The sequence below is a fragment of the Salmo trutta genome, chromosome 6, assembly GCF_901001165.1.
Source record: "Salmo trutta chromosome 6, fSalTru1.1, whole genome shotgun sequence".
Classification (NCBI taxonomy): domain Eukaryota; kingdom Metazoa; phylum Chordata; class Actinopteri; order Salmoniformes; family Salmonidae; genus Salmo; species Salmo trutta.
Window position 1 is genome coordinate 59,939,010 of NC_042962.1, and position 25,545 is coordinate 59,964,554.

A 25,545-nucleotide genomic window follows, 5' to 3' on the forward strand; every position below is an offset into this window, starting at 1 on the left:
AGGAGTAACAGGAGAGGGAGATGAGTAACAGGAGAGGGAGATGAGAGAGGAGTAACAGGAGAGAGAGATGAGAGAGGAGTAACAGGAGAGGGGGGATGAGAGAGGAGTAACAGGAGAGGGAGATGAGAGAGGAGTAACAGGAGAGGGAGATGAGAGAGGAGTAACAGGAGAGGGGGATGAGAGAGGAGTAACAGGAGAGGGGGATGAGAGAGGAGTAACAGGAGAGGGAGATGAGAGAGGAGTAACAGGAGAGGGGGGATGAGAGAGGAGTAACAGGAGAGGGAGATGAGAGAGGAGTAACAGGAGAGGGGGGATGAGAGAGGAGTAACAGGAGAGGGAGATGAGAGAGGAGTAACAGGAGAGGGAGATGAGAGAGGAGTAACAGGAGACGTTCGAGTGGGCTTATGGTAGAGAAATGAACATTAAATTCTCTGGCAACAGCTCTGGTGGACATTCCTGCAGTCAGCATGCCAATTCCCCCCCCCTATCCTCACCCTTCTTCCATCCTCTTCCATCCTCTTCCAGATAGGAAACATCAGTCGGGTGATGGACACGGTGAACGGGGTGGCGAGATGCCCCTACGACCCGCGTCACAACTCCACTGCCATGGTAACAGAGAAGGGTGAACTCTACGCCGCCACTGTCATCGACTTCTCGGGTCGTGACCCCGTCATCTACCGTAGCCTTGGTAACATGCCGCCGCTGCGAACAGCCCAGTACAACTCCAAATGGCTCAACGGTAAACACATCTGTACCATACACTCTTAGAAAAAAAGAGAACCCTTTGAAGAACCCTTTTTGGTTCCAGGTAGAACCTTTTTGGTTCCAGGTAGAACCCTTTTGGGATCCATGTTGAACCCCCAAAAGGGTTCTACCTAGAGCCAAAAAGGGTTATCCTATAGGGACAGCCGAATAACCCTTTTGGAACTCTTTTGTCTAATAGTGTAGGAATAGAATTGGATCATGACTGTACTTCCTGCTTTGCTTCCTGGTTATGGGTACATTCAATATGGCTGCCGGTCCACCCATCAGGGAACATAGACTTGATGGGGTATTTGCATTCTAGCAATTCTATTTCAATGCCAGTACATTACTGAACAGCCAACTGTAACTAGAGGCACTCCTTATGTTCTAACGTGAAAGGAATCCTAGAGGATGAGTCATAATGGGAATAGGAAAGTGTAAGGAAGAGAAAGATGCCAAGAACATCATTGCTCACATTCCTGCCGCTGCATCAGCCGTCTGGAGCTGAAATACCATATCTCATGCCTAGCTTACACCTTCCCTCCATCTCTTTCTCTATTCCTCTCTTCTCCCCTCCCTCTCTCCCTTCCCTCCTCCCCTCCCTCTCTCCCTTCCCTTCTCCCTTCTTCTCTTCTCCCCTCCCTCTCTCCCTTCCCTTCTCCCTTCTTCTCCTCCTCCCCTCCCTCCTCCAGACCCTCACTTTATCTCAGTCTATGAGGTGGGTCTCTTCACCTATTTCTTCCTGAGAGAGAACGCAGTCGAACACGACTGCGGTCGGACCGTGTTCTCCCGGGTCGCCCGGGTCTGTAAGAACGACGTGGGCGGTCGCTTCCTATTGGAGGACACGTGGACTACGTTCATGAAGGCGCGGTTGAACTGCTCGCGGTCAGGAGAGATCCCCTTCTACTATAACGAGCTGCAGAGCACCTTCTATCTGCCCGAACAGGACCTCATCTACGGCATCTTCACCACCAACGTGTGAGTGAGAGTGACACACGTGCACATACACACAGACACACACCTACACACAGATGCACATACACACACATAAAATTAACACACACATTGTCAGTCATACACACACAGGCACTTTTACATGTACAGAACCAGTCAAAAGTTTGGACACGCCTACTCATTCAAGGGTTTTTCTTAATTTTTTACTATTTTCTACATTGCAAAGCTGTCATCAAGGCAAAGGGTGGCTACTTTGAAGAATCTCAAATATAAAATATTTGTTTAACACTTTTTTGCTTACTACATGATTCCATATGTATTATTTCATAGTTTTGATGTCTTCACTATTATTCTACAATGTATAAAATAGTAAAAATAAAGAAAAACCATGGAATGAGTAGGTGTGTCCAAACGTTTGACTGGTACTGTATATATATACATGTATAGATGCAGGCACACACACACACAGACACACATCTGCAAAAGTACAAGGAGTACCTTTAAAACAGCCCCAATAAGTGAATGACAGCATAATTTAGTAGCCACACACACACACACACACACAAGACGCACAAGCTCACTGACACACACCTTTATTCTCCATCTATCCAGTCCCACTTTGTTTTAGTCAATGTATTTACACATTGCCCTAACAGCATCCTGCTGAGGCTGAAGGTTTTACAGATGCTAAGAAGCATATTACAAAGGGACTACAACCCAGCGAGGCAATCCTCTCTTGTAATTTTAGGCTGTTTGGACAAATGCTGAGAGGAGGGAAGTGAAAATCACTTCTAGAGTCTTTTCTCCTGTCTGTGCTGGTGCCCTTGGCGTAGTGACAGAGCAGAACCTTGTCTGGGAGAGACGTTTTAGTCCGCAAGGAAGAATGGTGTTGGAGGATAACCAGTTAAGAACATTTCTGTGTGACTGTGAAACACTTAAATAGTTTTCAAACTCAAAGGGTTGTGGAAATCGATTGTGGTCAACAATTTGTGTTAGTTAACCCTATCAGGTTTAGGGTTGCTGTCTGTCTGTCAGTGTGTCGGTCCTACTCTGTGCATAGCCCAAAGCATCATATCCTGTCCAGAACCCCTCTCTGCCAGTCTGTAGTCCCATGTTCCTCCTCCTTGGTCTGTCCAGAACCCCTCTCTGCCAGTCTGTAGTCCCATGTTCCTCCTCCTTGGTCTGTTCAGAACCCCTCTCTGCCAGTCTGTAGTCCCATGTTCCTTCTCCTTGGTCTGTCCAGAACCCCTCTCTGCCAGTCTGTAGTCCCATGTTCCTCCTCCTTGGTCTGTCCAGAACCCCTCTCTGCCAGTCTGTAGTCCCATGTTCCTTCTCCTTGGTCTGTTCAGAACCCCTCTCTGCCAGTCTGTAGTCCCATGTTCCTCCTCCTTGGTCTATTCAGAACCCCTCTCTGCCAGTCTGTAGTCCCATGTTCCTCCTCCTTGGTCTGTTCAGAACCCCTCTCTGCCAGTCTGTAGTAACATGTTCCTCCTCCTTGGTCTGTTCAGAACCCCTCTCTGCCAGTCTGTAGTCCCATGTTCCTCCTCCTTGGTCTATTCAGAACCCCTCTCTGCCAGTCTGTAGTCCCATGTTCCTCCTCCTTGGTCTGTCCAGAACCCCTCTCTGCCAGTCTGTAGTCCCATGTTCCTCCTCCTTGGTCTGTTCAGAACCCCTCTCTGCCAGTCTGTAGTAACATGTTCCTCCTCCTTGGTCTGTTCAGAACCCCTCTCTGCCAGTCTGTAGTCCCATGTTCCTCCTCCTTGGTCTGTCCAGAACCCCTCTCTGCCAGTCTGTAGTCCCATGTTCCTCCTCCTTGGTCTGTTCAGAACCCCACTCTGCCAGTCTGTAGTCCCATGTTCCTCCTCCTTGGTCTGTTCAGAACCCCTCTCTGCCAGTCTGTAGTCCCATGTTCCTCCTCCTTGGTCTGTTCAGAACCCCTCTCTGCCAGTCTGTAGTCCCATGTTCCTTCTCCTTGGTCTGTTCAGAACCCCTCTCTGCCAGTCTGTAGTCCCATGTTCCTCCTCCTTGGTCTGTTCAGAACCCCTCTCTGCCAGTCTGGAGTCCCATGTTCCTCCTCCTTGGTCTGTTCAGAACCCCTCTCTGCCAGTCTGTAGTCCCATGTTCCTCCTCCTTGGTCTGTTCAGAACCCCTCTCTGCCAGTCTGTAGTAACATGTTCCTCCTCCTTGGTCTGTTCAGAACCCCTCTCTGCCAGTCTGTAGTCCCATGTTCCTTCTCCTTGGTCTGTTCAGAACCCCTCTCTGCCAGTCTGGAGTCCCATGTTCCTCCTCCTTGGTCTGTTCAGAACCCCTCTCTGCCAGTCTGTAGTCCCATGTTCCTCCTCCTTGGTCTGTTCAGAACCCCTCTCTGCCAGTCTGTAGTCCCATGTTCCTCCTCCTTGGTCTGTTCAGAACCCCTCTCTGCCAGTCTGTAGTCCCATGTTCCTCCTCCTTGGTCTGATACAGTACAGTCAGATACAGTACAGTCAGATACAGTACAGTCAGCCACAGTACAGTCAGCCACAGTACAGTCAGCTACAGCCAGCTACAGTAGTCAGCTACAGTACAGTCAGATACAATACAGTCAGCTACAGCCAGATACAGTACATTCTGCTACAGTATAGTCTGCTACAGTCAGCCACAGTACAGTCAGCTACAGTCTGATACAGTACAGTCAGATACAGTACAGTCTTCCCTGTGGCTCAGTTGGTAGAGCATGGTGTTTGCAATGCCAGGGTTGTGAGTTCGATTCCCACGGGGGGCCAGCACAAAAAACAAAAAAAAAGAAATGCATGAAATGAAATGTATGCATTCACTACTGTAAGTCGCTCTGGATAAGAGCGTCTGCTAAATGACTAAAATGTAAATGTAAATGTCTGCTACAGTACAGTCTGCTACAGTACAGTCTGCTACAGAACAGTCTGCTACAGTACAGTCTGCTACAGTACAGTCTGGTACAGTACAGTCTGCTACAGAACAGTCTGCTACAGTACAGTCTGCTACAGTACAGTCCGGTACAGTACAGTCCGCTACAGTACAGTCTGCTACAGTACAGTCTGCTACAGTACAGTCAAGTACAGTCTGATACAGTACAGTCTGATACAGTACAGTCTGATACAGTACAGTCTGATACAGTCAAGTACAGTACAGTCAAGTACAGTTTGATACAGTACAGTCTGCTACAGTACAGTCTGCTACAGTACAGTCTGCTACAGTACAGTCCGCTACAGTACAGTCCGCTACAGTACAGTCCGCTACAGTACAGCCTGCTAGAGTACAGTCTGATACAGTACAGCCTGCTACAGTACAGTCTGATACAGTACAGTCTGATACAGTACAGTCAAGTACAGTCTGCTACAGTACAGTCTGCTACAGAACAGTCTTCTACAGTACAGTCTGCTATAGTACAGTCTTCTACAGTACAGTCTTCTACAGTACAGTCTGATACAGTACAGTCTGATACAGTACAGTCAAGTACAGTCCGCTACAGTACAATCCGCTACAGTACAGTCAGTTACAGTCGGCTACAGTACAGTCGGCTACAGTACAGTCGGCTACAGTACAGTCTGGTACAGTACAGTCTGGTACAGTCCGCTACAGTACAGTCCGCTACAGTCAGCTACAGTACAGTCTGGTACAGTACAGTCTGGTACAGTACAGTCTGCTACAGTACAGTCCGCTACAGTACAGCCCGCTACAGTACAGTCTGCTACAGTACAGTCTGCTACAGTACAGCCTGTTACAGTACAGCCCGCTACAGTACAGTCCGCTACAGTACAGTCCGCTACAGTACAGTCCGCTACAGTACAGTCCGCTACAGTACAGCCTGGTACAGTACAGTCAGTTACAGTACAGTCTGCTACAGTACAGTCTGCTACAGTACAGTCTGGTACAGTACAGTCAGCTACAGTACAGTCTGGTACAGTACAGTCTGGTACAGTACAGCTTGCTACAGTACAGTCTGGTACAGTACAGTCTGCTACAGTACAGTCTGCTACAGTACAGCCTGCTACAGTACAGTCTACTACAGTACAGTCTGCTACAGTACAGCCTGATACAGTACAGTCTGCTACAGTACAGCCTGCTACAGTACAGCCTGCTACAGTACAGCCTGCTACAGTACAGTCCGCTTCAGTACAGTCCGCTACAGTCTGCTACAGTACAGCCTGCTACAGTACAGTCTGCTACAGTACAGCCTGCTACAGTACAGCCTGCTACAGTACAGCCTGCTACAGTACAGTCCGCTACAGTCTGCTACAGTACAGCCTGCTACAGTACAGTTTGCTACAGTACAGCCTGCTACAGTACAGTCTGCTACAGTACAGCCTGCTAAAGTACAGCCTGCTACAGTACAGTCTGCTACTGTACAGTCTGCTACAGTACAGCCTGCTACAGTACAGTCTGCTACAGTACAGTCTGCTACAGTCTGCTACAGTACAGCCTGCTACAGTACAGTCTGCTACAGTACAGTCTGCTACAGTACAGCCTGCTACAGTACAGTCTGCTACAGTACAGCCTGCTACAGTACAGTCTGCTACAGTACAGTCAGCTACAGTACAGCCTGCTACAGTACAGTCTGCTACAGTACAGCCTGCTACAGTACAGTCTGCTACAGTACAGTCTGCTACAGTACAGTCCGCTACAGTACAGCCTGCTACAGTACAGTCCGCTACAGTACAGCCTGCTACAGTAGTCTGCTACAGTCTGCTACAGTACAGCCTGCTAAAGTACAGTCCGCTACAGTACAGCCTGCTACAGTAGTCTGCTACAGTCTGCTACAGTACAGCCTGCTAAAGTACAGTCTGCTACAGTACAGTCTGCTACAGTACAGCCTGCTAAAGTACAGTCCGCTACAGTACAGCCTGCTACAGTAGTCTGCTACAGTCTGCTACAGTACAGCCTGCTAAAGTACAGTCCGCTACAGTAGTCTGCTACAGTCTGCTACAGTACAGCCTGCTACAGTACAGCCTGCTACAGTACAGTCCGCTTCAGTACAGTCCGCTACAGCCTGCTACAGTACAGCCTGCTAAAGTACAGCCTGCTAAAGTACAGCCTGCTAAAGTACAGTCCGCTACAGTACAGTACCCCAGTGGTTCCTTTCATACCTGTACTAATGGTCCTATTGAGAGAGAGAGCGGTAGCATCAGTTTGGGCCCATATTACTGGCACAAGCACTCTTCTGTCTGAGGTCCATTTTGGAATCACCCAGGGCAGAGCTAAAAGGCTTGTAAACTCTGAGGTATTGAGAAAGACATCTTATCCCAGTCGCACAGACAAAAGACAGGCTGCAAGGCATTGAAACGATAGTGATCTCAGGTATCCTCCAGGGATAACGGGAACAACTCTGAAAGACCTTAGTGATGAAGACGTGGCGTGTCTTGATCTGCGCCTGGATCTCTCCGATTCGGAGGGTTTTACCATATAAATAGAATCTACAGAAAGGGCTTGGAACCACTAACCCTGGCAATTTGACTGTTACACGGGTGCACTCGCAATGGCTGCCAGTCCACCCATTATGCCATCATTAACTTGAATGTTCTGTAGATTCTATTACTATGAGTTTTGCCTTGTGTGTCGGTTGCAGTTCCTTGTTGTAGTCCTTTTCTACTTACCCTTTCACTCCTTTTACCAGTGAATACTTCGTCTGTTTTGCAGCTGAGAGGTTTGAATGACTGTGAGGAATGTTTAAAGGAGCTGGTCTATAGGAAATAAAGACAACCAAGTCTGTGTCAGCACTGGGAGATCATCAAAAATCATTATCCTGTCATTATCCTGTCATTATCCGGTCATTATCCAATTAGGTGCCATATTATACCTTATATTCATAGTGATGATAACTATTATAATTGATAGATAAATGTCTCTGTATATTGTAGACGTCATTAAGCTCTCTTTTGAACTAAGAATATAAGTAGGTCTTACACATCAATTCAGTTCTTTATGAACAGTGGTTTCTTATATCAAATAGGCTGCTGTATTTTTCCTGCTGATGTACGTGCAACGGGCTTTATAAATGTATTTCATGGATTGGATTGAAAAAAGTGGACGGCGCTCAACCAACGTGAGTCGAGGTGCAACCAAAACATTTGATCATCATTGAAAAGGAAAGGGCACAACGCTCGCTCGCTCACCGTTAAAAACAGCATCGATTGGTTCACTGCCATGGCCTCTGAGTCACGGTTTCCTGATGTCTTTATGTCCCTCTCCTCCGAACAGGAACAGCATCTCTGCGTCGGCTGTGTGTGCTTTCAACCTCAGCGCCATCACCCAGGCTTTCAACGGACCGTTCCGTTACCAGGAGAACCCTCGTACAAGCTGGCTCTCCACCCCCAACCCCATCCCCAACTTCCAGGTAGGGGACGATGCAAAGTCTACTGTCTGGTCTTCTACTAGATTCCTTATTTCACTGTTTCCCAGCCCTCTACTCAGGGACCAAGATGTTTCACGTATGTCTTGTAGCTCTGAACTAGCACACCTGATTCCACTAGTCGGTGACTCAAATGAGCCTTTCATCACACCTGATTCCACTAGTCAGTGACTCAAATGAGCCTTTCATCACACCTGATTCCACTAGTCGGTGACTCAAATGAGCCTTTCATCACACCTGATTCCACTAGTCGGTGACTCAAATGAGCCTTTCATCACACCTGATTCCACTAGTCGGTGACTCAAATGAGCCTTTCATCACACCTGATTCCACTAGTCGGTGACTCAAATGAGCCTTTCATCACACCTGATTCCACTAGTCGGTGACTCAAATGAGCCTTTCATCACACCTGATTCCACTAGTCGGGGACTCAAATGAGCCTTTCATCACACCTGATTCCACTAGTCAGTGACTCAAATGATGTAACACGGGTCGTATAAAGGGGACCAAGGCGCAGCGTGTATAGTGCTCATATTCACTTTTATTATGAAGACACTAGAACAAAACAACAAAACGACCGACAACAGTTCCGTCAGCTGAACATACACTAAACAGAAAACAACTACCCACAAAACCCAGGAAGAAAAACCCCTACTTAAATATGATCTCTAATCAGAGGCAACGAGGATCAGCTGTCTCCAATTAGAGATCAACTCAAACAATCCCAACATAGAAATAGAAAAACTAGAACTAAAACAGAAATAGAAAACATAGAACAAACACCCCCTGTCACGTCCTGACCTACTCTCTACCATAGAAAATAACAACTTACAATGGTCAGGACATGACAAATGAGCCTTTCATCACACCTGATTCCACTAGTCAGTGACTCAAATGAGCCTTTCATCACACCTGAATCCACTAGTCAATGACTCAAATGAGCCTTTCATCACACCTGATTCCACTAGTCAATGACTCAAATGAGCCTTTCATCAAGCTCCTAGGCTCCACCTTGTGATCTCTGGTTTATTGCAAAATAAATCAGTATAATTTAGGAAAGGGACTTTTATGTTAAATATCAAATCAAAAAGTTGTCCTTCCCTCTGTCTGCCCCCTCAGTGTGATACCCTGGAGGAGCGTGGTCCAGGGGAGAACCAGACGGAGCGCAGCCTGCAGGACGCCCAGCGTCTCTTCCTCATGTCTGACGTGGTGCAGCCCGTCTCCACCGACCCCCTCCTGTACCAGGACAACATCCGTTTCTCCAAGCTGGTGGTGGACATCGTGCAGGGCCGAGACACCCTCTACCACGTCATGTACATCGGCACTGGTGAATCGAGAGAGAGAGAGAGAGAGAGAGAGAGCGAGAGAGAGAGAGAGAGAGAGAGAGAGAGAGAGAGAGAGAGAGAGAGAGAGAGAGAGAGAGAGAGAGAGAGAGAGAGAGAGAGAGAGAGAGAGAGAGAGAGAGAGAGAGAGAGAGAGAGAGAGAGAGAGAGAGAGAGAGAGGAGAGAGAGAGAGAGAGAGAGAGACTAGATGTCTCATTTTGTCTGTTTGTCCAATAAGAATACGGCACCATCCTGAAGGCCCTCTCCACGACCAATAAAAGCATGCGGGGGTGTTACCTGGAAGAGATGAGGCTCCTCCCTGAGGGCGAAAGCGAGCCAATCAAGAGCCTTGAAATCCTCCACAGTGATAGGTCGTTGTTTGTGGGGCTTAGCGACAGGGTGCTGAAGATCCCACTGGAAAGATGCTCCAGCTACAAAACTGAACGGTAAGAAGACCACTCCCACACACCCGCTTCAATACCCCACCACTTATAGGCTGCAGTTCAATCAAACCTGCCTTTGCAATGTTTACGAAGTGTCTTTGTTTATAAACTACTTCCTGTACACTTCTTGTTCTGGAAAGTGGATGTATCTACTGGTGAGGGCAAAGTCCAGAAGATAATAATAATATTGTATCAGTATTCTACCTGAAGCTAATCATATTAGTGACAGTTAATTGGAAAGAAGCCAAACTTTCTGTCCTCCAGCCTAGCAGGGTCTGACTGATCCAGACAGGAAGTAGTCAAATGCAGGAATGGTGGTGTTATTACTGTTATGACTACTGATATAAAAAATTAAAATAAATGATATATGAGGTCTCCTACACCCCACAGCCCCCCGTAGCTTCCATAGGACCTCAGACACCCAATGATGTCTCACCTTACTGTACAGTATAAATAATGGTAGTGTTATGGCTATAATGGTATCACACCTTACTGTACAGTATGAAGAATGGTGGTGTTATCACTATAATGATATCACACCTTACTGTACAGTATAAATAATGGTAGTGTTATGGCTATAATGGTATCACACCTTACTGTACAGTATGAAGAATGGTGGTGTTATCACTATAATGGTATCACACCTTACTGTACAGTATGAAGAATGGTGGTGTTATCACTATAATGATATCACACCTTACTGTACAGTATGAAGAATGGTAGTGTTATTACTATAATGGTATCACACCTTACTGTACAGTATGAAGAATGGTGGTGTTATCACTATAATGGTATCACACCTTACTGTACAGTATGAAGAATGGTAGTGTTATGACCATAATGATATCACACCTTACTGTACAGTATGAAGAATGGTGGTGTTATCACTATAATGGTATCACACCTTACTGTACAGTATGAAGAATGGTAGTGTTATGACTATAATGATATCACACCTTACTGTACAGTATGAAGAATGGTGGTGTTATCACTATAATGGTATCACACCTTACTGTACAGTATGAAGAATGGTAGTGTTATGACTATAGTGATATCACACCTTACTGTACAGTATGAAGAATGGTGGTGTTATCACTATAATGGTATCACACCTTACTGTACAGTATGAAGAATGGTGGGTATCACTATAATGGTATCACACCTTACTGTACAGTATGAATAATGGTGGTGTTATTACTATAATGATATCACACCTTACTGTACAGTATGAAGAATGGTAGTGTTATTACTATAATGATATCACACCTTACTGTACAGTATGAAGAATGGTGGTGTTATCACTATAATGGTATCACACTTTACTGTACAGTATGAAGAATGGTAGTGTTATTACTATAATGATATCACACCTTACTGTACAGTATGAAGAATGGTAGTGTTATGACTATAATGATATCACACCTTACTGTACAGTATGAAGAATGGTAGTGTTATTACTATAATGATATCTCACCTTACTGTACAGTATGAAGAATGGTAGTGTTATTACTGTAATGATATCACACCTTACTGTACAGTATGAAGAATGGTAGTGTTATCACTATAATGATATCACACCTTACTGTACAGTATGAAGAATGGTAGTGTTATCACTATAATGATATCTCACCTTACTGTACAGTATGAAGAATGGTAGTGTTATCACTATAATGATATCACACCTTACTGTACAGTATGAAGAATGGTAGTGTTATCACTATAATGATCACACCTTACTGTACAGTATGAAGAATGGTGGTGTTATCACTATAATGATATCACACCTTACTGTACAGTATGAAGAATGGTAGTGTTATCACTATAATGATCACACCTTACTGTACAGTATGAAGAATGGTAGTGTTATTACTATAATGATATCACACCTTACTGTACAGTATGAATAATGGTAGTGTTATCACTATAATGACTACTGATATATAAGGTTTCTTACACTCCTGTAGCTTCCATAGGTTCCACATCCTGTCCACCTCTAACAGCCAATGCCATGACACCTAACAATACATACACAGTGTTATGACTACTGATATATGTGGTTTAATACATATTAACATATAATTATTATATATGTATATTCATATATAATATATGCCATTTAGCAGACGCTTTTATTCATACAGTATAAGCCGAACAGCATTTGCCAGTTATTCACTCATGAATAATCCCATACTTTATCTGCCATGTCATTACCCCCTGTTCATACTATACAGATGAAGTCAGATATATTGGCACCAATGCATGATATATTGGCACCCTTGCATGACTCACCTTTCTTCTCAAATGCGTTTATTTTTTTTGGGGGGGGGGATTCTAAATGAAATTGAAAAAAAATGATTGGCCTAGACTCAATTATTCAAAATTCTAATTAACTTGGTTGGAGGCAATGGTTCTCATTTACTGTGTAATTTATCTCACCTGTGGTAAGTTGCAGGTGCCTGCAGGGTAAAAATAGCAATTGAACGAGTTTTGAAAAGAAAAACAGCTCACTCTACTCAGTTGCACTCCTTTTGTAAAGTGCAATGTGTCAACATTTGGCCACATCTGTAAGTGACCAATCCAGCTGAGACTTCCTGTAATTACATTTGACCTCTCCCGTTGGATGAATCCCTGCTAGCTCCTTGTGAACACTGCCCTCTGCCTCTCCCGGTGCTAGTGGGGAAAAAACTCATTTCCTCTGGTTCCGGCTGCAGACTGGAGCCAGTACAATGGCAGTCTGGGATGGTGTTGCAGTGCCAGCAGAGGTTTTCTGTGCGATCCATCACGCTCACCTGTCAGAGGGGAGGAGGGAGGAGGAGGGGAACAGGAAATAAATACAGTCAGGGAAAAAGAGAGAGGGAGAGAGAGGGTTGTTGATGTGGGAAAGATAGTGAACTGACCTCCTCCCTAACTGACTGGACATGGATGGATGTTAACGTGAAACGTGAAAGGCATCCCATCCCATTACTACAATAGATGAAGTAGTTGTACTGGTGATTGCATGTGTCCTACCCCTAGCTTTTACCACATTTTACATATCATCCTGGGCAGTGATTGGGGACATTGCCATGTGTAGGGTGCCGTTTTTCGGATGGGACGTTAAACGGGTGCCCTGACTCTCTGTAGTCATTAAAGATCCCATGGCACTTAATATAGAGTAGGGTTGTTAACCCCGGTGTCCTGGCTAAAATATCCAATCTGTTCCTCATGGCCACCAATTTTTTTTACTTTATTTAACTAGGCAAGTCAGTTAAGAACAAATTCTTATTTTCAATGACGGCCTAGGAACAGTGGGTTAATTGCCTTGTTCAGGGGCAGAACGACATATTTTTACCTTGTCAGCTCGGGGATTCGACTTTGCAATCTTCCAGTTACTAGTCCAACGCTCTAACCACTAGGCTACCTGCCACCCTAATCGGCCCCCTAGCTACTCCCTTCCAACCCCATGTCAGGAACTACCTAGCCTAGCCACTCCCTTCCAACCCCATGTCAGGAACCACCTAGCCTAGCCACTCCCTTCCAACCCCATGTCAGGAACCAACTAGCCTAGCCACTCCCTTCCAACCCCATGTCAGGAACTACCTAGCCTAGCCACTCCCTTCCAACCCCATGTCAGGAACTACCTAGCCTAGCCACTCCCTTCCAACCCCATGTCAGGAACCACCTAGCCTAGCCACTCCCTTCCAACCCCATGTCAGGAACTACCTAGCCTAGCCACTCCCTTCCAACCCCATGTCAGGAACTACCTAGTCTAGCCACTCCCTTCCAACCCCATGTCAGGAACTACCTAGCCTAGCCACTCCCTTCCAACCCCATGTCAGGAATCACCTAGCCTAGCCACTCCCTTCCAACCCCATGTCAGGAACTACCTAGCCTAGCCACTCCCTTCCAACCCCATGTCAGTACCCACCTAGCCTAGCCACTCCCTTCCAACCCCATGTCAGGAATCACCTAGCCTAGCCACTCCCTTCCAACCCCATGTCAGGAACTACCTAGCCTAGCCACTCCCTTCCAACCCCATGTCAGGAACCACCTAGCCTAGCCACTCCCTTCCAACCCCATGTCAGGAACTACCTAGCCTAGCCACTCCCTTCCAACCCCATGTCAGGAACTACCTAGCCTAGCCACTCCCTTCCAACCCCATGTCAGGAACCACCTAGCCTAGCCACTCCCTTCCAACCCCATGTCAGGAACTACCTAGCCTAGCCACTCCCTTCCAACCCCATGTCAGGAACTACCTAGCCTAGCCACTCCCTTCCAATCCCATGTCAGGAATCACCTAGCCTAGCCACTCCCTTCCAACCCCATGTCAGGAACTACCTAGCCTAGCCACTCCCTTCCAATCCCATGTCAGGAACTACCTAGTCTAGCCACTCCCTTCCAACCCCATGTCAGGAATCACCTAGCCTAGCCACTCCCTTCCAACCCCATGTCAGTACCCACCTAGCCTAGCCACTCCCTTCCAACCCCATGTCAGGAATCACCTAGCCTAGCCACTCCCAACCCCATGTCAGGAACTACCTAGCCTAGCCACTCCCTTCCAACCCCATGTCAGGAACCACCTAGCCTAGCCACTCCCTTCCAACCCCATGTCAGGAACTACCTAGCCTAGCCACTCCCTTCCAACCCCATGTCAGGAACCACCTAGCCTAGCCACTCCCTTCCAACCCCATGTCAGGAACTACCTAGCCTAGCCACTCCCTTCCAATCCCATGTCAGGAACTACCTAGTCTAGCCACTCCCTTCCAACCCCATGTCAGGAACTACCTAGCCTAGCCACTCCCTTCCAACCCCATGTCAGGAATCACCTAGCCTAGCCACTCCCTTCCAACCCCATGTCAGGAACTACCTAGCCTAGCCACTCCCTTCCAACCCCATGTCAGGAACTACCTAGCCTAGCCACTCCCTTCCAACCCCATGTCAGGAACTACCTAGCCTAGCCACTCCCTTCCAACCCCATGTCAGGAATCACCTAGCCTAGCCACTCCCTTCCAACCCCATGTCAGGAATCACCTAGCCTAGCCACTCCCTTCCAACCCCATGTCAGGAACTACCTAGCCTAGCTACTCCCTTCCAACCCCATGTCAGGAACCACCTAGCCTAGCCACTCCCTTCCAACCCCATGTCAGGAATCACCTAGCCTAGCCACTCCCTTCCAACCCCATGTCAGTACCCACCTAGCCTAGCCACTCCCTTCCAACCCCATGTCAGGAACTACCTAGCCTAGCTACTCCCTTCCAACCCCATGTCAGGAACTACCTAGCCTAGCCACTCCCTTCCAACCCCATGTCAGGAATCACCTAGCCTAGCCACTCCCTTCCAACCCCATGTCAGGAACTACCTAGCCTAGCTACTCCCTTCCAACCCCATGTCAGGAACCACCTAGCCTAGCCACTCCCTTCCAACCCCATGTCAGGAACTACCTAGCCTAGCCACTCCCTTCCAACCCCATGTCAGGAACTACCTAGCCTAGCCACTCCCTTCCAACCCCATGTCAGGAACCACCTAGCCTAGCCACTCCCTTCCAATCCCATGTCAGGAACTACCTAGTCTAGCCACTCCCTTCCAACCCCATGTCAGGAATCACCTAGCCTAGCCACTCCCTTCCAACCCCATGTCAGGAACTACCTAGCCTAGCCACTCCCTTCCAACCCCATGTCAGGAACTACCTAGCCTAGCCACTCCCTTCCAACCCCATGTCAGGAATCACCTAGCCTAGCCACTCCCTTCCAACCCCATGTCAGGAATCACCTAGCCTAGCCACTCCCTTCCAACCCCATGTCAGGAACTACCTAGCCTAGCTACTCCCTTCCAACCCCATGTCAGGAACCACCTAGCCTAGCCACTCCCTTCCAACCCCATGTCAGTACCCACCTAGCCTAGCCACTCCCTTCCAACCCCATGTCAGGAACTACCTAGCCTAGCCACTCCCTTCCAACCCCATGTCAGGAACTACCTAGCCTAGCTACTCCCTTCCAACCCCATGTCAGGAATCACCTAGCCTAGCCACTCCCTTCCAACCCCATGTCAGGAACTACCTAGCCTAGCTACTCCCTTCCAACCCCATGTCAGGAACTACCTAGCCTAGCTACTCCCTTCCAACCCCATGTCAGGAACTACCTAGCCTAGCCACTCACAACCCCATCAACCCCAGTGTGCCCCCAGGTTACGTTTTCTCTCATTATCCTCTGTGCTCTGAATGGCATCTGCGTGTGTAGACATTTTGGCTCTACAGACCAGGGTTACCGACCGCGTGTGGAGACACTTAGGCTCTACAGACCATAGTTACGAGCTGTGGGTTGTTTGTTTAATTGTTCTGAGAGAAACTGTTTCCTTCCCTCCCCCTAAGGATAAATGATCACAGTAATACACTTGACAAACGCCGATATTAGTGACTTGACTTGCAGCCACACAGGGAAATATTGTATTACATGCATAATGGATGAGAGCCCTCTCTTACTAGCAGCTTGCTTAGTGTTTTAGCTATAATCCTATAATCTATGGTAGTTATTGGCCAAGTGGGTTTAGCCTCTTAATATCTCAAAGAGCTCCTTGGTTACCTTCTCCATAGCAGAACTGTGAGGAGAGTAGAATGGGGAAGTAGTTAACTGTGAGGAGAGTAGAATGAGGAAGTAGTTAACTGTGAGGAGAGTAGAATGAGGAAGTAGTTAACTGTGAGGAGAGTAGAATGGGGAAGTAGTTAACTGTGAGGAGAGTAGAATGAGGAAGGGGTTAACTGTGAGGAGAGTAGAATGAGGAAGGGGTTAACTGTGAGGAGAGTAGAATGGGGAAGGGGTTAACTGTGAGGAGAGTAGAATGAGGAAGTAGTTAACTGTGAGGAGAGTAGAATGGGGAAGTAGTTAACTGTGAGGAGAGTAGAATGAGGAAGTAGTTAACTGTGAGGAGAGTAGAATGGGGAAGTAGTTAACTGTGAGGAGAGTAGAATGGGGAAGGGGTTAACTGTGAGGAGAGTAGAATGAGGAAGGGGTTAACTGTGAGGAGAGTAGAATGAGGAAGTAGTTAACTGTGAGGAGAGTAGAATGAGGAAGTAGTTAACTGTGAGGAGAGTAGAATGAGGAAGTAGTTAACTGTGAGGAGAGTAGAATGAGGAAGTAGTTAACTGTGAGGAGAGTAGAATGGGGAAGTGGTTAACTGGGGGGAAGAGGGATGGAGGCTGGGGTTGGGTGGAAGAGGAGTGGAGGCTGTTGTTGGGGGGAAAAGGGGTGGAGGCTGGGGTTGGGGAAAGAGGAGTGGAGGCTGGGGTTGGGGGAAGAGGAGTGGAGGCTGGGGTTGGGGGAAAAGGAGTGGAGGCTGGGTTGGTGGAAAAGAGGTAGAGGCTAGGATTGGTGGGAAAAGGGGTAGAGGCTGGGGTTGGGGGAAGAGGAGTGGAGGCTGGGGTTGGGGAAGAGGAGTGGAGGCTGGGGTTGGGGGAAAAGGAGTGGAGGCTGGGTTGGGGGGAAAAAGAGTAGAGGCTGGGGTTGGGGGGTAGAGGACTGGAGGCTGGGGTTGGGGGGAAGAGGAGTAGAGCCTGGGGTTGGGGGAAGAGGAGTGGAGGCTTGGGTTGGGGGAAAAGAGGTAGAGGCTGGGATTGGTGGGAAAAGGGGTAGAGGCTGGGGTTGGGGGAGGAGGAGTGGAGGCTGGGGTTGGGGGAAGAGGAGTGGAGGCTGGGGTTGGGGGAGGAGGAGTGGAGGCTGGGGTTGGGGGAAGAGGAGTGGAGGCTGGGTTTGGGGGGAAGAGGAGTGGAGTCTGGGTTTGGGGGGGAGTGGAGTGGAGGCTGGGGTTGGGTGAGAAGTTTTCTACAATAATGTAGGGGCTTTATTGGGGTTTTCCTCCCAGGATATATACAAACACAAGAGCACACACACCCTAGTACATAATAATTCGTGTAACACACACACACAACCTAGTACATAATAATTTGTGTAACACACACACACAACACACACCCTAGCACATAATAATGTGTGAAAACACACACACACACACCCTATGAGCATACCCCTGCCCCCTACCCATCCCTCTCAGACAACCATTATTTAGTGCAGTCTGTAGCCGCCAGCCCGTCAGCAGGGTGATCAACACAGTGGTTGTTAGATAGTCTCTCCTCTCCCCCGCTGCCTGCTAAACTGATATTACTGCTGATTATCAGGAACTGATCTGTCAACTATTTATTGCAGAGGAGTGTTTTGTTGGTCGCGCTCCCTATAGAGAATACCAATAAGTCCTAGGTAGTGTCATAGGCGTCGTAAGGATTGGACCAAGGCGCAGCGGGTAAAGTGCTCATCTTCTTAATTTATTTAAAGAAAAAACACTTAAACAAAATAAACAAAACGACAAAACAGTTCCGTAAGGCAACACAGGCTATACAGGAAAATAACCACCCACAAAACACAAGTGAAAACAAACCCAACTAAATATGGCCTCCAATTAGAGACAACGACAACCAGCTGCCTCTAATTGGAGGTCATTGCCAAAAAAACAACATAGAAATAGAAAATTAGATAAACACATAGAAATAGATAAGAGAATATAAACCAAAAACACCGAAACACACAAAACAAACACCCCCTGCCACGCCCTGACCAAACTACAATAACAAATAACCCCTTTTACTGGTCAGGACATGACAGTACACCCCCCCCCCCACCCAAAGGTGCAGACCCCGAATGCATCTCAAAAACAAAACCCCACAAAAACAACCCCAAACTTAAAGGGAGGGAAGGGAGGGTGGCTACCGTCAACGACAGTCCCTGTGCTACACCCCCCCTTCCCAATCCTCCCACTACGGAGGTGGCTCTGGCTCTGGGCGTAGCTCCTGTTCAGAAAACTCTGGACTGTGCGGTGTCGCTGGAGACTCCTGGCTGCGGGTCGTCGCTGGAGACTCCTGGCTGCGGGGCGTCGCTGGAGACTCAGGGCTGAGGGGCGTTGCTGGAGGCCTGTGGCGTGGGACTGGCATAGGAGGCGCCAGACTAGTAACACGCACCTCAGGGCTCGTGCGGGGAGCAGGAACAGGACGTACTGGACTGGGCAGGCGCACTGAAGGTCTGATGCGTGGGACTGGCTTTGGAGGCGCCAGACTAGTGACACGCACCTCAGGGCTCGTGCGGGGAGCAGGAACAGGCACAGGGTACACTGGGTCTTGGAGACACACTGGAGGTCTGGAGCGCACAGCCTGCACAACCCGTCCTGGCTGGATAGTCTCTGTAGCCCGGCACAGGCGGAGCTCTGGCACAGGGCGAACTGGGCTGTGCTGGGGAATGAGGGCTGCCGGCAACGCTGCGGAGCCCTTATTGGCCGTACCAGACTGTGCGTGCGTATGGGCGACACCGTGCGCATTTCTGCGTAACAAGGTTCTTGCTTGATCCGTCGCTCTCCATAATAAGCACGGGGAGTTGGCTCAGGTCTCCACTTTGACTCTGCCCAACTCCCCGTGTGCCGGGGGGGATGCCTCTCAGCCTCATGTTGCTCCCTTACTTTCCTCTCCCAGAAACGTCGTTCTGCCTTTGCTGCCTCCAGTTCCTCCTTCGGTCGCCGGTACTCCCCAGCCTGGCTCCATGGACCCTTGCCATCAAGGATCTCCTCCCACGTCCATGACTCCAAATATCTCTCCTGCTGCTCCTTCTTCCGCTGCTTGGTCGTTTTTTGGTGGGTGGTTCTGTCATGGGCTTCGTAAGGATTGGACCAAGGCGCAGCGGGTAAAGTGCTCATCTTCTTAATTGATTTAAAGAAAAAACACTTAAACAAAATGACGTAACAGTTCCGTAAGGCAACACAGGCTATACAGGAAAATAACCACCCACAAAACACAAGTGAAACAAACCCAACTAAATATGGCCTCCAATTAGAGACAACGACAACCAGCTGCCTCTAATTGGAGGTCACTGCCAAAAACCCAACATAGAATTAGAAAACTAGATAAACACATAGAAATAGATAACATAGAACATACACCGAAACACACAAAACAAACACCTCCTGCCACGCCCTGACCAAACTACAATAACAAATAACACCTTTTACTGGTCAGGACGTGACAGGTAGGCTGGTGTTAGTGCATTTATATTCCATTCATCAGATTGTAGATGGCTTACTAGACTTTACCGTCATACTAGACTTTACTGTGAAATGCTTCCACAATGTTGACACACTATCTCTTCCGCTCCATAATGTAAGGCAGACAGAAAGTCCATTGGATGGCTTTATGTAGGGAAATACTGAGATATTGATTACTGGTGATTGACAGATGGAGATATTGATTACTGGTGATTGACAGATGGAGATATTGATTACTGGTGATTGATAGATGGAGATGTTGATTGCTGGCAATATATGGTGATATTGATTACTGGTGCAGCTTGGGAGTGGCTTTCTTTATACTATCCTCCTCTCCTGTCACATCATCTCTTTCTCCCTCCTTTCCTCTCCTCTCGCCTTCCTTCTCTCCATCCCTCTCTTGCGTACCCCCAGAGTGAGACCTTGTCTGGTAGACGGGGGGCTGTCGTGTGATAAACTGTTTCCAGAGTGGGCCCACTCATTGGGAGATGAGGCAGGGGTTTGAGGGACAGTTAGTGGGTGTGGGGGGGGGGGCTTGTTAACCCCCCCACTGCTTAGCAATGTATTGTTGCTGTAGAGAGAGGCTCTCTGAACCTGGAGAAAAGAGCCTTCACTGGACTGGAAGCCCAAACTAACCCATGCCGTCCTAACTTGGGTCTCACAGAGAAACGTTTATACTCTCAACCCATCAAATCTCTCTCTCATACAGTATACACACACACACACACAAAACACACACCCTAGTACATAATAATTTGTGTAACACACACACAACACACACCCTAGCACATAATAATGTGTGAAAACACACACACACACACACACACACACACACACACACACACACACCCTATGAGCATACCCCTGCCCCCTTCCCATCCCTCTCAGACAACCATTATTTAGTGCAGTCTGTAGCCGCCAGCCCGTCAGCAGGGTGATCAACACAGTGGTTGTTAGATAGTCTCTCCCCCGCTGCCTGCTAAACTGATATTACTGCTGATTATCAGGAACTGATCTGTCAACTATTTATTACAGGGGAGTGTTTTGTTGGTCGCGCTCCCTATACAGAATACCAATAAGTCCTAGGTAGGCTGGTGTTAGTGCATTTATATTCCATTCATCAGATTGTAGATGGCTTAGTCCCAAATGGCACCCTATTCCCTATATAGTGCACTACATTTGACGAGTGCCCATGGGTAGTAGTGTAATATATAGGGAATAGGGTGGTATTTGGGAGTGACCCATTGTCTTGCACCGATACAAGGGAACAGGAGATACAAAGACAGCAAATAATCAAACCCATCTATAAAAGGCTTAATAGAGTGTTCATAAAGTCTTCATAAGCACTACATGGGTCATAAGAAAAGTCATACTACACTTTACCTTGAAATGCTTCACAATGTTGACACACTATCTCTTCCGCTCCATAATTCAAGGCAGACAGACACACACACACACACACACACACACAGGCCTCTTGCTCTCTACATCAGCCCACTGAGTGCTCTGGGTCAATAAGACCTGTTTTCTCTGCTCCATCTCGGCCTCATGGAGCCAGAAAAACAACCAGGAAGAGAAGGACCCCTCACAGAGTCCTACATAAAGAGGCTGCCCTAACCTGTGCCTGTCACACAGGGTCCTACGGTAAAGAGGCTGTCCTCAACTGTGCATGTCAGACAGGGTCCTACGGTAGAGAGGCTGTCCTCACCTGTGCCTGTCAGACAGAGTCTTATGGTAGAGAGGCTGTCCTCACCTGTGCCTGTCAGACAGAGTCTTATGGTAGAGAGGCTGTCCTCACCTGTGCCTGTCAGACAGGGTCCTACGGTAGAGAGGCTGTCCTCACCTGTGCCTGTCAGACAGGGTCCTACGGTAGAGAGGCTGTCCTCACCTGTGCATGTCAGACAGGGTCCTACGGTAGAGAGGCTGTCCTCACCTCTCTACCTATGGTAGAGAGGCTGCCCATTGACTTTGATAGACGTCTTATCATTGTATCTGTCCCATTATGGTGTCTGTGAGAGCACGGGCAGCACCATTGAGGCCATCTACATTTTGAAGTAGTCCACATTCTTCTTCTACTACTTCTATAAGTTGGTAAACACCAGAGTCCTGTATCTATTTCTACAGGCTGCCCTGACCTGTGCCTTTTCACAAACACGTTGTCAAACAGCATTCCTAAGCTTGGGGGTTCCCTTCCCGGACTCTCTGACAACTTCATTTCATTAACAATCCTGGATTTAATGACTGAAATTAGCTTGTGTTTTATCTGGAGCGTACAAACACTTAGTTGCAGTGAAGCGTGTCGTGTGGCACGGTGCCTTACAGTGGAGCAGATGTCAGAGTGGATCCCCCTTGATGTGTCAACATCTCAACTAGCACCAGTCTGATACTGGATGGGTTCTATTGGGGGAGAGCTGTTTTCCTAGCTTTACGCTAACATGTTGTTGAGTGAGTTGAGGTGTGAGGTGTTTTTCCAGTGCTGTCCCTCTCCAATGACTGCTATCTTTGTGCCCTGGGGTCTTACAGGCACTGCCTGGACGCCCGAGACCCCTACTGTGGCTGGGACCGTAAGCAGAAGCGATGCACCACCATCGAGGACAGCTCCAACATGAGCCAGTGGAGCCAGAATATCACTGAGTGCCCGGTAAGGGTCACACACACACAACTCATATGTAACATACACACCTCATATGTAACACACACACCTCATATGTATCACACACACACACTTTGTTTTCATGAAATATCAGGACTTTCTGGAGTGTAAAAATGTTTGACCATTAAAAATCCTATTTTCCCTAACCCCTAACCCTACTACTAACCCTAACCTTAACCCCAAAACCCTAACCCTAACCTTATACCTAACCTTTAAACCTAAACCTAACCATAACCATAACACCGAAAACCTGAATCTAATCTTTAAACTTAAAATAGCATTTGAACAAATTCAGACCCTGAACATTTTGTACATTTTGTACAAAAACAACAGGACATTCAGGTGAAATGTTAGGGGTCCTGATAATGTAAGAAAACAAACACACGCATACACACCAAACCACATATACACACACACACACACACACACACACACACACACACACACACACACACACACACACACACACACACACACACACATTCATTTACTTTCCCCACACACCTTCCCCTCTCTCCTACCACCTTCCCCTCTCTCCTACCACCTTCCCCTCTCTCCTACCACCTTCTCCTCTCTCCTACCACCTTCTCCTCTCTCCTACCACCTTCCCCTCTCTCCTACCACCTTCTCCTCTCTCCTACCACCTTCTCCTCTCTCCTACCACCTTCTCCTCTCTCCTACCACCTTCCCCTCTCTCCTACCACCTTCTCCTCTCTCCTACCACCTTCTCCTCTCTCCTACCACCTTCTCCTCTCTCCTACCACCTTCCCCTCTCTCCTACCACCTTCTCCTCTCTCCTACCACCTTCTCCTCTCTCCTACCACCTTCCCCTCTCTCCTACCACCTTCCCCTCTCTCCTACCACCTTCCCCTCTCTCCTACCACTTTTCCCCATTAGCCACCATTCTGACCCCATCTCTGATTGGTCCCTTCTGATGCTGAACTCCTGCCTGCTCACAGGTAAGGAACCTGACCCAGGACGGCGGCTTCAGCCCCTGGGCGCCATGGCAACCCTGTAACCACGACGACAGGGAGGGCGCCAGCACCAGTTGCGCGTGTCGCTCACGCTCTTGTAACAGTCCAGTCCCTCAGTGTGGAGGCTCCAACTGCAAGGGCCCCACCATCCAGGTGGCCAACTGTTCCAGGTACTGTAGAGAAAGAAGACAGGGGAAGCTACAGTCTACTATTCATCCTTCAGTACCAAACATCATAACAGTTACTGACTTCCCAAAAGGGGAATAGTCATGACCGTCAGCAGTCAGAGCGGGTTTCCTGGAGCTTTTGGGGATTATCAAGTCCCTCATTTGAGAACCTGATTCACCTTTTTTGTTCCAGTTGGGCTGACGCGCGTTTGAGTCCGCTTTCATTCTATGTTTCCAGCATGTTAACAAACTGCCAGTATATTTGATGAGAAGGTATTGTACATGTTGACCTTAAATGGATCTCTAGACAAAGACAAGTAGTAGCATAAGACTTCAGACCAGCAGCAGACAAGCTCACGGAGACTCAGCAATGTTTGTTCTATTCTTGATGAGTTCTATTCTTCTGCTGTCAGAGAGTTTACAATAAACTTCCAACTACCAGACAGTGTTGACATGTTCTCAGAGGAAACTCAAGTTGTAGCATCAGACCAGCAGCAGCAGAGTCCAACTACCAGACAGTGTTGACATGTTCTCAGAGGAAACTCAAGGACTCCCTTACTCTCTATTAATAGAGGTTTCCCTCATTAGGCAAAAGAGATTGGATTTATCTAGAGAGTGAGTTGAAAACCAAATGACTGTCACCTCTCAGTATAGCAGGTCTATGTGTGTGTGTGTGTGTGTGTGTGTGTGTGTGTGTGTGTGTGTGTGTGTGTGTGTGTGTGTGTGTGTATATGTGTGTGTGTGTGTTTGGCTTTACTATCCTTGTGGGGACCAGAAGTTCTCACAAGGATAGTAAAACAAGGAACATTCAGACAAGTGGGGACATTTTGCCAGTCCCGACAAGGAAAAAGGCTATTTTAGGCTTTGGGTTAGGATTAGAATTAGGGTTAGTGGTTAGGATTAGGGTTGAGAGATAGGGTTGGGTTTGGGGTTAGGGAAAATAGGATTTTGAACGGAAATCAATACTAAAACAAACGTGTGTGGGTGCGTTTGTGTGTTATTAGAGAGACTACGGTCTTCACTGGTGGCTTCCTGTTGCTTACTTTACTGTGTTACTATGCAGGAGAGAGACGGAGAAGCTGAAGGGTCTTTTACAGGAGGGTCTTTTACAGGAGCACCAATTTAATTAGAAGGGAAGCTCCACCGGCCTGAAGCACTTAAACAAATTAGGTGGATTTTTTTATGCCTCAGCCGAGTCAGCTTCCCAGACAAGCACACGTAGACTCAGCAATGTTTGTTCTGTTCTTCTATTCTTCTGCTTTCAGAGAGTTTACAATAGACTAGGCTGTTAGAGTTTACAATAGACTAGGCTGTTAGAGTTTACAATAGACTAGGCTGTTAGAGTTTACAATAGACTAGGCTGTTAGAGTTTTAGGTGAATCTGTCTGTCTTCCCAGTTCTGAGTTTCTCTCTCTCTCTCTGTCTCTGTCTGTCTCTCTGTCTGTCTGTCTGTCTGTCTGTCTGTCTGTCTGTCTGTCTGTCTGTCTGTCTGTCTGTCTGTCTGTCTGTCTGTCTGTCTGTCTGTCTGTCTGTCTGTCTGTCTGTCTCTCTCTCTCTGTCTCTGTCTCCTCTAGGAACGGAGGCTGGACCCCCTGGTCCTCCTGGGGTCAGTGCAGCACCAGCTGTGGCATTGGGTACGAGGTGCGCCAGCGCTCCTGCAACAACCCCTCACCCCGGCATGGGGGCCTTGTCTGTGTGGGACAAGGCCGAGACGAGAGGTGAGACAGAGGGACACAATGCAGTACATTCAGTCAGGTGTACATTCAGTCAGGTGTACATTCAGTCAGGTGTACATTCAGTCAGGTGTACATTCAGTCAGGTATTCTCCCCATCTTGCATCATATGCTTAGTGACAGACGAGATTGGTGTAATG

The 25,545-nt window shown here is 47.8% G+C and overlaps 1 protein-coding gene across 1 annotated transcript in view; it reads left to right on the forward strand.

The window, feature by feature from the left end:
- LOC115196486 (semaphorin-5B) overlaps positions 1-25,545 on the forward strand; it is a 101,171-nt gene that overhangs the window by 60,515 nt on the left and 15,111 nt on the right. The window contains exons 7-14 of the mRNA XM_029757359.1: positions 526-739; positions 1,437-1,722; positions 7,912-8,047; positions 9,182-9,389; positions 9,624-9,831; positions 22,402-22,519; positions 23,491-23,675; positions 25,247-25,390. Of these exons, the coding sequence (XP_029613219.1) occupies positions 526-739; positions 1,437-1,722; positions 7,912-8,047; positions 9,182-9,389; positions 9,624-9,831; positions 22,402-22,519; positions 23,491-23,675; positions 25,247-25,390 (1,499 nt within the window). The remainder of the gene's footprint in view (positions 1-525; positions 740-1,436; positions 1,723-7,911; positions 8,048-9,181; positions 9,390-9,623; positions 9,832-22,401; positions 22,520-23,490; positions 23,676-25,246; positions 25,391-25,545) is intronic.